This window comes from Poromitra crassiceps (genome assembly GCF_964638095.1).
Source record: "Poromitra crassiceps genome assembly, chromosome: 14".
NCBI classification, from domain to species: domain Eukaryota; kingdom Metazoa; phylum Chordata; class Actinopteri; order Beryciformes; family Melamphaidae; genus Poromitra; species Poromitra crassiceps.
In genome coordinates, this window is record NC_139633.1 from 21,145,871 (window position 1) to 21,160,999 (window position 15,129).

The 15,129-nt window shown below is 40.7% G+C and overlaps 2 protein-coding genes across 2 annotated transcripts in view; one reads left to right on the forward strand and one right to left on the reverse strand.

Annotated features, from left to right (window-relative positions):
• Window positions 1–7,118, forward strand: part of LOC310789059 (zinc finger protein 280C-like) — a gene marked incomplete at its 3' end in the record, with an annotated part of 28,525 nt that extends 21,407 nt beyond the window's left edge. Inside the window, exons 19-27 of the mRNA XM_083650660.1 lie at window positions 790–999; window positions 1,937–2,064; window positions 2,267–2,369; window positions 4,280–4,509; window positions 5,039–5,255; window positions 5,348–5,455; window positions 5,608–5,865; window positions 6,752–6,877; window positions 7,008–7,118. Of these exons, the coding sequence (XP_083506786.1) occupies window positions 790–999; window positions 1,937–2,064; window positions 2,267–2,369; window positions 4,280–4,509; window positions 5,039–5,255; window positions 5,348–5,455; window positions 5,608–5,865; window positions 6,752–6,877; window positions 7,008–7,118 (1,491 nt within the window). The remainder of the gene's footprint in view (window positions 1–789; window positions 1,000–1,936; window positions 2,065–2,266; window positions 2,370–4,279; window positions 4,510–5,038; window positions 5,256–5,347; window positions 5,456–5,607; window positions 5,866–6,751; window positions 6,878–7,007) is intronic.
• A 460-nt stretch (window positions 7,119–7,578) lies between these two features.
• On the reverse strand, window positions 7,579–11,061 carry tex9 (testis expressed 9; the record flags this gene model as incomplete). Its single annotated transcript, XM_083650661.1, has 10 exons — window positions 7,579–7,656; window positions 7,749–7,883; window positions 8,447–8,581; window positions 8,796–8,969; window positions 9,880–9,968; window positions 10,040–10,203; window positions 10,373–10,467; window positions 10,588–10,594; window positions 10,759–10,835; window positions 11,002–11,061. The coding sequence occupies 10 exons, from the start codon at window positions 11,059–11,061 to the stop codon at window positions 7,579–7,581; spliced, it is 1,014 nt and encodes a 337-aa protein (XP_083506787.1).
• Between the last annotated feature and the right edge of the window lie 4,068 nt (window positions 11,062–15,129).

Below are 15,129 nucleotides of genomic sequence, written 5' to 3' on the forward strand. Positions count from 1 at the left end.
CTAATTAGCTTCTGCATCTCCACCAACATACTGCAAAGAGCAAACTTGATAAAAGAGATGGCAGTTAGTTGACACTATCTGTAGTTAAGTGTGTATGACTGCGTTCTTTCTGAAATGATTACAAAGTTCAGTTGTATCACCTTATTGAATGAATAGCATTACTCATTTCATACTGCACGTCACTTTGTTACACATACTGCTGTATAGTTGATCAATCTAAATCCACACTGCCCTATGCACTGGATTATCTCCAGACTTGTAAAAAGCTAATATTCAGCTGGAACCACCTGTAAACTAGTTGCAGTGGGATTTTTGCATGCAATTTATATAAAAGGACGATGGGATCGGCTTGATGGAAATGAGGATTGATGATTGGTTGATTTAGGCATGGGGGAGTGGTGATTGGTTGGGTCAGAGGCGTCGGTCTCTCCGGCCGATCCATTCTAGCATCAACACCATTTATAAACACGTCTCCTTTAACGTAGATTTCCCAGAATACAACACGGCTGTGACGTCCTCGCGCGGTGTTGCTAAGACAACAGAAAACAAAACGCCAGGAGGAAATCAGCATCAAGTGTGCATGGTGGCTAATTCGCGTCTGTCGAACAAGACAGGTTTAAAAGGATTTGGAATTAAGCGTTCAATACAAACGTATTCGCGAATATAAGGCTAAGGACTAGAGCTAAGGTTTCGTAGAGAACTGCGCAACGAAAATGGTAAATTTACGCGGTCAAATTGAAATCACAGAATTAGCTTCAACCGCTTGACTTTCCTCTGTCTCTCTCCCAGGCAAACAACTGGACCCGCAGCCAGCAGCAGAGAATAATGTGTCGGCGTCAGTGTGTGGAGGAGCAGAGAGCGCAGCAGAGCAGACGCATTGACCGAGAGAAGCAGATTGAAGCCAGGGTGATGAATGAAGAGAGATCTGAGAGGAAGAGACACCTGCGTGAGGTTCAACACGAGTTACAGGAAAGGCAGATCGAGTCCGCTCTTCTAAAGGTATTTATTCGTTATTTAAATCAACCTGGCACTCTCCATCATTCTTTTGTTGACTGAAGTTCAACGGTCACCTGCAGGAGTCCCCAACAGAACCACCCATTTCTAGATTAGCCCTTGAATGAACTCTTGGCAGCACTGGGCATACATGTTACTAGGCTACACTGCCTATTATTTGGGCTTGAATTAGTCTGCACAGCTGTTCACTACACTAGCAAAGAATAGACTAACAGGTCACACTTGAAAATGAGACCTCGGTCTCAACGTGTTTTTTTACCTGTTTAAATAAAGGTTAAATAATAAAAAATTAAACTAAACTATATAAAAAGATCTACAGTACTTACAAGCTGTGTGGACACTGACAGGTGACAAATTGACCATTTATGACACAGTTTACCAAATGGCCCAAATGTATAAAAACAATGTGTACACACGAAAAGTGTGCTGCACCACTTTCCACACAGGTTTCAGAATTTATATAAATCCACGGGCCATGAGAGAGAATGTGCATACCGGGACACATCTCTCTCTCACACCATGCACATTATATATCCTATATCCCCAGGTTGTCCCAGAATTTAGGGGCCCTGACTATGAATGCCAAATCACCTTTTGTCTTTAATCTAAACTTTGGAACAGTTATTTCTTTTCTATTTTATTAGATCTACGACAGCTCTTCTGTAGATATTAATTTAAAACTGTTGCCAATCCATTTGTTGTATTTTGTGCTTTGTTTTCAATGAAACCTTACGATCTGGATGGAAGCCAATGCAACAGTGCATGATATGATTCCGAAAAAAGTCTGTGATTACAGTGCAAAGATTAAAATGCATGTTGATCTGATTAGTTACTTCTTTTCCAATCTGATTCCATAATCTAAGGATTACAGTTACTTCCTAACACATGTAAATAATCCAAGTCAAAACGGATTGACTTGCAGGCAGAGGATGAGAGAATGAACAGGGAAAAGCAACTTGAACAAGAAGAGAGAATGGCAAAAGAGCTGGCCCGCATCAACTATGAGAAGCAAAGAGATGACAAAATGAGGCAGCATATAAAAGAGAACAGGTAGGCACACTTTCATTGTCATTACCTTAATACCTTGAACTGCATTATGGGTAAGTGCACAAACTCAGCTCTTTGATTGGAAGCCCTTCTGTGTAATCATGATCTGCGTTCGTCTTTTTCATTCCTATCGTCGCCAAAATTGTCTCGTGTGTATGTGTGCGTTTGTTTGTGTGTGTGTGTCGGTGTTTGTGTGTTTTCTCAGCATTGAGCTTCGAGAATTGGAGGCAAAGCTCAAGTCTGCATATCTGAACAGGGAAAGAGCTGCACAGATTGCTGAGAAGGAGGTTATGAGTTTTGAGACCATGGTGAGATCTGTCTTTGTTAATGCTGTGCAGTCACCAACATTTTTGGTGTTTTTCTATTTTCTGATCTGCTAATTGAATTGGCAAACATGGATTCCATTCTTAGTTTTGGATTCCATTCTCTCAAATGAATCAAGAAAAAATACATCAAAAACAGTTAAATTTTGCAAAACCTACTTGAAACTGAACCCAGCTCAAAAGTACGTATTACAGGGTTCCCACGCTCATGGAAAACCTGGACAAGTAATGGGACTTTAAAATCTCCTTTTCCAGGCCTGGGAAAAGTCATGGAATTTTGTTGTGTATAATGCAATTAATTGTTGAACAGTAATCTTCCGTGGACAACCTTCCACATAATGCAACATAACGGAAAATGTATTTTCTGTAGTGGTGTTGGATTTTAGTGCCTTTTTCTATTTTATATAAACATTTTGATGGAAAATTCGTGCCCCCTGCCCCAATAGCTTCCATGTAATGTGACCCACTGACTCCAAATCAATACCAGAAACTATTACTACACTGGACAAATAGGACACACCTCTTTATATTTTATTTTTGTACTTCTTGTATTTTAGATTAATATTTTATGGAAAATTCATAATTTATTTCAATAGCTTCCATGTAATGTGATGCAGTGAATCTAAAGCAATACAATCCAATATATAAAGACATGTGTCGTATGTGTCCAGTGTAGTAATCATTTCTTGTTTTGAGTTACCGCCTCACATTACATGGAAATATTATGGATCTTTGAAAAGTCATGGAAAAGTTTTGAAATGTTGGCCATTCAAATGTGTGGGAACCCTGGTATTACCTAGTGCCACTGCATGTACTACCTTGTTGTGGAGTCACTATTCATTATCACTGTCGAATCTCTCCACAAAGCACATGGCTGCACCAGCAGCACCCATGATTCCTCTTCATTATGGACGTGTCAGGAGGCTTTGTTCTTTATAATGGCTGTGATAGTTTTCTGCTTCCTTCTTTTTACCTGAATTGTTATAATGCAAGGGTGATAAATGCTATCAGGAAGTGGCAAATGTCATGGTAGCCCGTGCATCCGGCACCTGCAGCCAGTCTGTCCTGTAGGGGGTGACTCTGTGCCTGTGCCACCTATTGGCCAGACATTTTTATGACTTTGGCAGGTTGAACATTCTGTGCTGCGCGAATAAGATGAAAACAGCTGTTTAGTACCACAAAAAAAAAAAAGTAAACAAATAAATGCATAATGCTTGGATTTTCTTATATATCAGACACAGATTTGTCATTCCTACCTGACATGTTTCGACGGTAACACTAGATCACTAGATGGTGTGTGACGTGCCAGGTAGGAATGACAAATCTGTCTGATATATAAGAAAATCCAAGCTTTAACTTAAAGTATGGACACAATGAACCCTTTTGGATTAAATAAATGCATACATTCCCTTGACAGAACAACTAACAAGGACATAAAGATGGATAGAAACTGGATGGGGAATAGTTGGAATCTTGATTCTGGTATTGACCACAACTATACAGTATTATGTTTGAAGCAAAGTACCAATGGCACAAGGTAGCACTCACAAAACTTCAGGACAAAGGAGCTCTCAATTTCACCAATTTATTTGGCCATGTCACAAATAATGCCAACGTTTCGGCCTCTCGGCCTTCTTCAGGGCATGGAGAAGGCCGAGAGGCCGAAACGTTGGCATTATTTGTGACATGGCCAAATAAATTGGTGAAATTGAGAGCTCCTTTGTCCTGAAGTTTTGTGAGTGCTACCTTGTGCCATTGGTACTTTGCTTCAAACTTGATGTTGGTTTAGCACTACCAAAAACCACTGGGAAGGCGCATCCTTTCAAGATCCAAAATACAGTATTATGTGTTTGTTTTGAGGCTTACTGACTGTACCTCTTTTCCTCTGACATGAGCGCGAGGAGGCAGACTTTGCTCGGCAGATGAAGAGCGAACACGAGCGTGCGGCCACTGAGCAGCAGAGGCTGGAGCAGAAGCACCACCAGGAGGCGCTGCAGCACCACAGGGAGCTGGAGCAGCAGCTCGTCGAGCGGGAGCGCGAGAGACAAGAGGCTTACGAGGAGTTCCTCAAGGAGAAGATCATGGTGGATGAAATTGTCAGGAAGATTTACGAGGAGGATCAGATGTGAGCACGCAGCCACGCCCGCGCGCACATTTCTCTTGCTAATCAGTACAGTCGAGGGATAACTGTGCAAAGAGATTAGTGCCAGCAGGGATTTGATCTGAATGATGAAGATTAGCAGGAATCTGAATTTGTTATGCCCACATTGAACTGGTGGATTAAAACACGGATAAGTTGAAGTTGAATACGTTTATTCAATAATTTGATTTATAAGGCACAATTTGAAATGGAATGCAATGGCTTGATATTGAATGGGATTATCATTGGTTTTAAATGAGCAAATCTTTCCATTTGTCACATTCACGCCATTTCATTTCAAATTATGCATTCCAGATTAAATTATTAAATTCATTTATTCAACAAATCCATGTCTTTAAAAATTCAACAGTTCAATATGAGCATGACCAATTATGTTTCATGCAATTCAAATCCAACCTCTATTGGCACTAATCTCTTCCCCTATACTACAAGTGTTGGAACGGTGTCAGAAGTACGTAATTGCTTGTTGCAAAATGAATGTGTTTTCTTGCAGGGAGAGACAGCTGAAACTGGAGAAGGTGAAAGCCACTCAGCAGTACATTGAAGAGTTCAAGAGACAGCAGGCTGAGTGGAGACGCATGGAGCGAGACAAGATGGAAGCTGAGAACCGGCGCATCAAGGAGTTTGCAAGCTATCAGCAGCAGATGGAGGAGAGCAGGATATCCAAGATGAGAGAAAGAGAGCACGCAAAGGAACAGCTTCATCAAATGGTAAGCGAACAATCCAACTAAGTCCAATAATTATTCCCCCCCTTTGGTTTTCCACCTGATAAACATCTGACTGTTTTCTTCCCTCCCTATAGCTCACTGAGAAGATTGAGATGGACAGGCAGCAGCGTGAAGAGATGGAGCGAGTCCGGGAGGAACTTTGTTTGGAGGAACAAGCAGAAGCTACCAGGCAGAAAGAAATCGTGAGGATGTTGATGTTACCACATTTATAGCCACCTTTTCAATTGTCTTTTCAAAAGGATCCTTATTATATGTGACACACTTCCTCTTCCTGCTAATTTATCTTATTTGCACCTGAATTATGTGGATTTATTCTGGAATTTCTTCTAAACAGGAAGAGATGGAGAAGAAGATCAGACAGAGGCTGATGTTGCAGCAGACCTGCCAGGACCAAATTGCATTCAAACAGATGCGGAAGCAGGCCGAGAAAGAGGAAGAAGAGGCTTTCCGCCAAATGATGATGGCCAAGTTTGCGGAGGACGATCGCATCGAGCAGATGAACGCCCAGAAACGACGCATGAAGCAACTGGAGCACAGACGGGAGGTGGAGAAACTCATCGAGGACAGGAGACGGCAGCATGAGGCTGACAAGGTACAGCTGGTTACAAGCCTTGCTCTGTATGCATGATCAGAAATATCCTACATTAAGAATAATGTGGTCCTGTTGCAACTTTTTGTTAACTACAGTAGGTACTGATAGTCTTGGGCATTTTACTTTGTATAAGCAAAGGCCACAGATTCCAAGAACCAAGTTCCATCACTGGCGTTTGAGGTTCAGTCTTAAAAATAGTACAATAGCCCCCCCCCCCTCCTTCCCCCTCAGTTTTCCATAGCAATGTAGCTTCCTCATAAGTAGGGATACATATCGTATAAGTATTTTTCCATTACCGGTGCTAAAACGATACTTTTAAAACCGTACCCTAAACCGATACTTTTTAAATTTTAAATTTTGATTTTTAGCTGCGGACAACATGGCCAGCAGCTCTTTAAGTCACTCTGTTGGTTGATTGGTTGATCCATGTTGGTTGGTCCACAAAATCAATATCAACGGAGTGGATGACGTCACACTCTGACTGACGTCGCATATCTGGTCGCCGCTATTGCGAATTCACAACTTCAAATGATAATGCTATGTGTTATGTCCTATAATGTCAGTGAAGGTGCAGGCAGCGACAGTTTTGGAGCAGCTCAGGCATGGCACCTAAATGAGGCATCTAAATTTGCGTTGCTATTCGTTACCAATAGTACCAGTACCGGTTCTAAAAGTACCGTACTGGGTTTCGGCACCAAACTCTACTCAAACAATAAAACAAAACAAAAAAGACAAAAAAAATGTTTTTTTGAATGCACATGGGTCAATATCAAGATAAATAATAATCCTACCAATATGGTGCACCTCTAGTGTTGTCGTCTTTTAATTGTAATGTCACTTTTAAATGGCTTGCTCTGATGAATGGCAATTTGATCACTTTCCCAAGGAGCTTGAGGCTAAAGAGAGCGCGATTGAACAGGAGAGGGAGGCGCTGCGTCGACAGATAATTGAAGAGGAGAGGCAACGGCTTCTTAAACACCATGCAACTAAACTTCTTGGATATTTACCTAAGGTATGAAGCTGCATGTTCTGTAGCTACAGTTCATGTACAGTATGTTCATGCATGTGCTAAATTATCAGTGTTGTAGTTACAACATATACAGTATATGCCTGTGTGTAACTGTCAGTGTAACTGTTTTCAGGGCTTGCTCCGTGAGGATGACCTCGAGCACTTTGATGAGGACTTCAGGAGCAACTTTCAGAAACGTCAGACAGATATATTCTCTGAGGAAGGCTGGGGAGACGATCAATAACTCATTTTAAAAGTTTTATTATGATATACCACTAGATGGCAGTCTAAGCTTGAAGTGAAAAAAATTAAGTTCCAATTTTTAGTGACAGCAAAGCCCTGAAGATATTGTAGCAAATATTGCAGCTGTGGATTCAGTAACAATACAGTTATTCCATCTTATTTTGCAACAAACTTGTCTTTATTAGGATACTATTGGACAAACATCAGCATCACACCAAACAATTACCAAAATAAAATTCATAGCTTTTCTGAGGTTTCCAAGATCCAATCTTGCCTTGCTGTGCTGTCACACTAATCAGGAGAGGGACTCCCCTCCTTCCTCCACTACACACACACACACACACACACACACACACACACATACATTTATCAAATCCATTAACATGCATATGCATATCCATGCATTTCTAACAGGGTTGCTTTCTTTATCCAAGAAATGAAATGCTGAATCTTCCACTGCTCTATGACTTGCCCCAGTCAAGAGCTGTCATGAATTCCTCTTCTGTGAACGACAACAGCTTGGCAGCTTCAAAGTGCATCTGCTCCGAGGAAGAAAAGCCTCACAATTAGACTCCATTTCAAAAGTAAATTGGCTTTCATACACTGTTAACTCTTGGCTACAGAAACTTACTTTTTGTCTTTTGAGAATGTCTATCAGCTTGAGCTGTTTCTTAAAACCCACAATGAGTTCTGCTTTCTGCTTTTTTAGCATTTTGTTTTCAGCAAGTACATTTTCTTTGTTCTGGTGTTCCTCATTTATCTTGTCCTTATTACAGTAGATAGAAAAAGAGACTGAAATTAGTACAAGATTAGCAGAACTGAAAATTTGCATTCTGGGGCTTCAAGTACTAAAGTGTACTTGAATTCCATCTTCATAATGATCAACAGGATGTCTGAAAAACATGCGTATGCATGCATTATAATACATGGAAAACTTCCTATATCATATTTGTTAGCATTAAAGGCAGAATATGAACAACTTTAAGGTAAATATTATTCTCAAGTCTATATATGAACTTCTTGGCAAATTTTTTGACAGTAAGGAAATTTAGCTCAAACATTTTTAACCCACATTTTGTGCTATTTTTTACTCACGTTTTGGATTTCCATATTCACATAAATTCTACAATATCTTTTCGAGTTAAGACTTTCTGTAAATCAAGTAATCTAATTTTTCAAACGTGACAACAAACAAATGTCATTTAAATCCACCGATAGTTCACTTGCAAGTCAGCAACCCACCCAGGTGTTTTAATAATTAAAACAACTTTCACACTTGAATATCTCCTGAATACTGTATAAACATGGTGTGTTTATCTGGTAACTTACCTTATTCATCTGGTTCACCTTATTCAGCTGAGCCTTTAACCTCTCCACCTCCTCCAGGGCTCTGTTCAGACGGACCTCTACAGTGTTGTGGTTGCCTGCTGCTTGTTTGTGGGATCTGTTCAAACTTTCTATTTCCTACAGAGAACATTAGCAACTATTAACAAGCACTGTATGTTGTGTGCGTCTACATTTGACTTGATTTTTATTTTGTACATCAAATATTAGATGAATATCAGATTTTACCATCTTGCACTGAAAATGACTCTTAACCCACCTGTTTTGCAGTCTATGAATCTGCATAATATCCTTTAAAAATAAAAAGCCTTGATAATCTGTCACAGACACAAACCTTTTGTAAACCAGCCACTTGCAGTTGGAGACCATCACATTTTCTGCTGGACTCCGCCGCTAAACTTCTGTGCTTCTCTATCTGTGCTTGCTGAATATTTGTGGTCTTCAGCAGTCTGGCTCGATCTTCCTCAATCTCCTTTATTTTTGTGCTAAGCTTAGCGTTTTCCTCATCCTGCAACAACAAAGACACGATAGACCGAGATGAAGTACGTACAATATCCTTAAAAATGATCTGCTCCTTCAACATAGGAGTTTAAAATGATGGATTAGAAACATGGATTTCTACAGAATATGAAAAAGATAATCATGCACCGATGTAAAGTCCTCTTGGTTTTTTCCAAGTATGGATTAGATTGGGGGAAGAGGGGACACGTTTAGATCCAGGTCTTTAGAATGATTTTCCACAGGCAGTAACTGGTTTTCTCAAAAACATTTGTGTCAAATGTGTTACTTATCACCCTGTGCTGCACTTGTTGCTTGGACGCTCTCTCCCTTTCTGCTGATACAAGAGCTTGTTTACTCATTATCTTTGAAGTAGACTTTTATTGTCATCTGCAGAGGTACAGGACAGTACAGGACAGGTACATTGGAATTCTTGTGAGTAGCTCCCTGAGTCAGTCACCTTTGCTTTTTTTAACAAACTGGCAAAGAAAGGCAATTAAAAGAGCAGCATAGAAAACTAATAATAAAATAGATATACACCATATTAAAAAAAATACACTCTGAAAAGTGCACAGACTAATGCACACTAAGTTATTGAATTAAAGATTACTCATTTAGATTAATCATGCATGCTTGCTGCTGACATGACTTGAACCCAGTATCTGTTTACTAGACTAGTGCCTTATCCAACTAAACCACCTCTCTAAAGCATCTGCATCATATTATACTTGGTTTGATATTTGTATGGAGTTTCTGCCTTATTAGAGAGTACACAGTCATACTGTATGTGATAGGGAATACTGGGCAAGCAGAGGGATAACCCGCAACAAAGGTCATTGTCCCGATGAAAACCTATTGTGAGTACATGGTCACACTCAGCCAAACTGATAGTTTTAGTTTAGTCATTGTTATCTGGATACCTTCTTAGAACATTCATATGATGTGTGATCCAGTTCCTCTTGCATAATCCGTAGTTTTGCCTTCAGAATGCGTATCTGAGCATCTGAAATTACATTGAAAAAAAGAGCAATGAGCAAAAGACGACATTTTGCTATATTATTTGTCAACTTTATTTGTTACCTGTTCCCACTCCGTCTCCAGAGCTGGGCGCATCATCCACAACATTTTCATAACTGCTCTGATCGTTCAGCTTCTCCTCCATGCTGCGTATGGTCTTTGCCAGGGAAAAATCTGCGGAGCCTTCAACAGCTGCTATATCGTCCACTTGATGTAACTTTGGTGTTCTGAAACAAAGCAAACAATATGAAAAACTTTGATGGATACCGTAATGTGTGTGTGTGTTTGTGTGTACACACACACACACACACACACACATATACAGTATGTATATCTACACATACAGTATATGTATAATATGTATGTATGTATATATGCATACATATATATACTCACGCTGTTTTACGAGAAACTTGCTGCTCTTTTCGGTGTTTTCCAGTATGTGTGTTTCGTGATGCAGATGTTGGTGGGACCTTTTTTTTGGTCACTACCTAAGCAAGTAGATAGTAAAAAGAGACGTAGCATCATCATACAATATTTGGTACATTTAGTAGTTGCATACACCATTATCTATAGTTTCTAAACTGTAACTTTCAATTGCATTACTGAACAGGATATCTGCAGGTTTCAAATGTCCAAATCTCCTGACTCCTAAACTGATACCTTTACTCCAGGATCATGTGATGTAGTTTGTTGAGGCGTTATGATCCTAGATAGATAGATAGATATTAGTTGATTTTAATTGATGATGCTTTCTGCTTTGAAGTCTGAAAAAGTATTACCTGGAGTCCTCTTCATCTTCAGTGTCAATAAGCAGGTTGGTGGATATTGGTTTTGACAAGACTTCATTCTGTTCTCTCTGGAATCCAATAAAGACCACTTCATTAAGGATTCTAATGCACTGAAAAGACTGCTCTCACCTCCACTTTTCCCTCCTCTCAGTCTTTGAGAAGTAATCTTGGTGTAGCGCCTTAGAATTAGCAAGCAATTAATTATTTGTAAAATAAAATATATAAAGTACTCACCATAACTTGTTCTGCCTGTCTTACTAGATCAGCTGTTTTGGCCTCCAGCTCTGCATTCATGAGTCTGATCATGGAAATACAATTGTGTGAAACTGTTGTATTGACATTCATGTTTTTGTAATGCAGGACCGCAAGGGAGTGTGAATGTCTACTACTACAATCTACAATCTACTGTATTTTTGGAAAACTCTGTGACCAACACTGTTGTGGGACAATTAGACAGTTTCACCTGTATATTCAGCTCATTCTGTCCACTAAACACAACATTGTTACATTTAAATGAATACTGGACACACAGGTGACGAAATGCAAAGGTGAAAGAGCTTATTTCACTCAGTGTATTCCACTGTATTGCTTGTAGTATTGCCTTTTATCAAAATGTCCACAAAAGTATATATATATATCTTTTACTGTCCAATTGTTGTGATTTTTTTCATTCTTAAACTTCTTGCAACAGGGCAGTGATCGCTGGCTAATTCCAGGATCAAGTACATAATTTGTAGTCATTTTCTCTGGTTTGCTTGATAAGATTAGGTGAACTGAGATACAGCTTATTGAAATATTCAGATTTCATTCGGTTGGGTTGGTTCAGTGACTGTTAGGCCAAGAAAACGTCCCACAAATAACAGTGCTGCTCTTGTTGACAAATTAATATGTGCTGGCACCGCGGCTCCTGTGTTAACTCACTGGCTTGCTAGGGAAGCTAAGCAGGTCTGACATAGTCATTGGATGGGAGACCATGGTGCTGGAAGTGGTGTTGGAGGACCAGTAAAAGGTGGCTGGTCTCATGACCCCAGGGCAGAGACAGGGACTCTTTCCTGTGAGTGAGCACCATCATACGGATGAGATGTTAAACTGAGGTCCTGACTCTGTGTCAATAAAGATCCCATCGACACTCTTTGCAAGAGTAGGGGTGTAACCCCGGTGCCCTGGCTAAATTCCTACCCTGGCCTTCCTCCCATCATGGCCGACTAATCATCCCTCAATATCTAATTGGCACTTTCAGTCCTCAACTCTCCACCATGATAGCTGATGTGCACACTTCTGTCGCAAACTGGTGCCCAGGTGGGTGCTAGGCATCGGTGGTGAATGAGTTAAGTCCCCCCCCTCCCATACACACCCTGATATGTAAAGCGCTTTGGGTGACTTGAAAAGCGCTATATAAATCAAAACATTTTCCCCATGTTAAATTCAATCAGAGGGGATCACCTGAAGGCCCTGTCCAGTTGGATTCACACCGTCTTTACCTGTATTGCTCCTCCTTAGCAAAAAAGTCTACAGTAGCTTTCTTTGCTGGACTGGAGGCAGGTCTTCCCATTGGTCTGACCTCTGATCTCTTGGACCTGTCAGCCTTGTCCATGCTGCCAGAGGATACAGGTCTCTTGGGCTAGTCAACAAAACAAAACAGTAGACTGTAACAATAATACTTTAGCGGATAATTTTCATATCTCATATGATCAATAGGAAGGTGATATTGGCTTATGCATTACTAGCATAGGCCATGTACTGTCTTGCACATCGTCTCCACACACCAACATAATGGGCATGATGGTAATTGCAATTGATAACGTTACATTTGCCTCTGCAAATATTGTATTTGTTACTTTATATAACGAACTTCGGCTGATGTGTGTAGCTCAGAGGTTTTCAAAGTGGGAGCAGTTTCAGGGGAGGCTCAGTAAATGGAAGTGAAAAAATATGACAGTTATTAAAAGGATATATCAAAGAATAGCCTAAATGTGTGTACGGGGCGCAGCGCACGCGGCGACCTGGCAGAAGGGAGTAGATGGTCCTTTGGAATCTGTACATATTGCAACAAATGTATAGCCTATGTATTGTATAATATTGAAGTGTGCCTTTATTACTTTTCAAACTAGTAATAATGTTACTATAATTCTGAAGTGTGCCTTTATTACTACTTTCAAACTAGTAATGATGTTGTAATAACCACTACTGCCTGATGTAAACCAAAGTGCCCTTCTGGGACATGTATTAAAAATGATTGATTGATTGATTGATTGATTTGGTTAAAGAAATATTTCAGAGATACCATAGTTTTGGGGGACAGTTTTCCCCACTTTCCCAGAGTCAGAAACAAATAAATGCCTTCATGCCTTTATGTATTTGGTTTGGTGTAGTCTGGTATGTCAAATAGCAATATCAGGCTATCTTAGCTCAATTGTTGAGTGTCAATAGGCTCAAATAACATAATCATAATACCATGGGCATCCAGGAATTGAGCAAGGGGGGCTCCTTATTCCAAGCTGTGTCTGGGGGGGCCCACAGTCTCAGACTTTAAACCACTGTAAACAACTGGTGTAGCTGAATGGCAAGGGTATTTTACTATTTCCATTTGTTTTGTAGCGATTGCTTAGCTTACTTTTGTCTTTATTAACCCGGGTAACGTTAACTCTATAAAGCTGTTTAGCTAATAACCTGCTGACTGAACCTGAGTTTAGCTTTTTGTTTTTGTTTGCGATTGGCACACCAACACGTCGATATAAACGTGTGTGAGTTATCGTCACACTACAACAGGCATAACATAACACTACATACCTCCAAGACTCTGGGTAGGGACGTTTTCTGGTAACGTGTTTCAGCCATTACAATGGTGCGGTTGTGTCTGGTTGTGGTTGCCACAGTAACGTGTCCACAGTGCGCAGTTTGTCCTGAATGGCGACCTGTAGGGAAAGTCAAGTTGGGAAGAGGCGCCCTCTGGTGGCTGCAGTCCAACCAATATCGTGTAAGGAGTCTGTTTCAGTCTTTCTTTAGAGCTCTTTCTTTAGGTGTAACTACTTACGAAAATAGGCATTATCTGATGAATGATAACGGACAGGGGTGCACTTTTCTGTTCCATGGTCTAGCCTTCATGAGTGAACAACTCTTTGACAGCAGTTGGGTTATCTGGGAGACAGTTCAATTACTTCATGCTGATGAGCCTGCAACCACAGTACCTACACACCCTGCTAACTACTACTCAGTGGTGTACCAGAAAAGAGGGCAAAACGTTATTTTCAATAGAATTCCAACCATAAGTAACACAATGACAGAATGTTTGACTATTTTGATCATGGGCTTCATATACCTTCTCTAATAAAATATCTAAAAGTGTGACGACATCCCACCCTGTCCTGGTGCTCTACGCTTTTACTCTTTCTGGACAGTAGAGGGCGCTGATAATAACAGTTTTTTTTTAATACATTTTTAATTGCGTTTTTTCTTTCGATAGGCCTACATAAACACAGGACAACACAACAATGCTACAATACACACACACCCACACACACCCCCCCACACACACACACACGCACACACACACACACACACACACACACACATATCCACAGTACATACTCGCATACACAAACACTGAAATCCCCCCTCCACCACAGATAGCAATTCAATGTTTACTCTCTTGTGTGGATTATTCTCGTGTCTCTTCAAGTCTCCTTTCCAATGAAAACATTTACCACAGACTGAGTAAATAAATTGTATCTGTGTAATAATAAACACTATCTGTGTGTGTGTGTGTGTGCAGGGCCGCCGCACCCTATACGCAGAGTACGCAGACTGCGTAGGGCATCATGTGACTGAGGGCACCAATTTTTTTTTTTTTTTTTTTTGTGCCCTCAGTCAGGCCACTCACTGAACAGCAGGCCAGGCGCCGCCTACTGGTTTACTAGTGGTTTTATTACTTTATTCAGGGTTAAAGTGGGTGCATCTCATTGTAAAATTGGACTCGGCCCAAATTGGGCTTCAAACGGCCCAAATTGGGCTTCAAACGGCCCAAATCTGTCTTCAACCGGCCCAAATCTGGCTTCAACTGGCCCAAATCTGGCTTCAAACGACCCAAATCGGGCTTCAAACGGCCCAAATCTGGCTTCAAACAGCCCAAATCTGGCTTCAAACGACCCAAATCGGGCTTCAAACAGCCCAAATCTGGCTTCAAACGGCCCAAATCGGGCTTTAAACGGCCCAAATTGGGCTTCAAACAGCCCAAATTTTTCGCCACCGCCCTTCGGACGCCGGCACGCACGTCGGCCCATATCGGCCTGGCCTGCTTGGTAAATGCCCAGCCTGAATTATGATCCCAGTCCGCCCCTGCTTGCATGTACAGTTTAACAATCG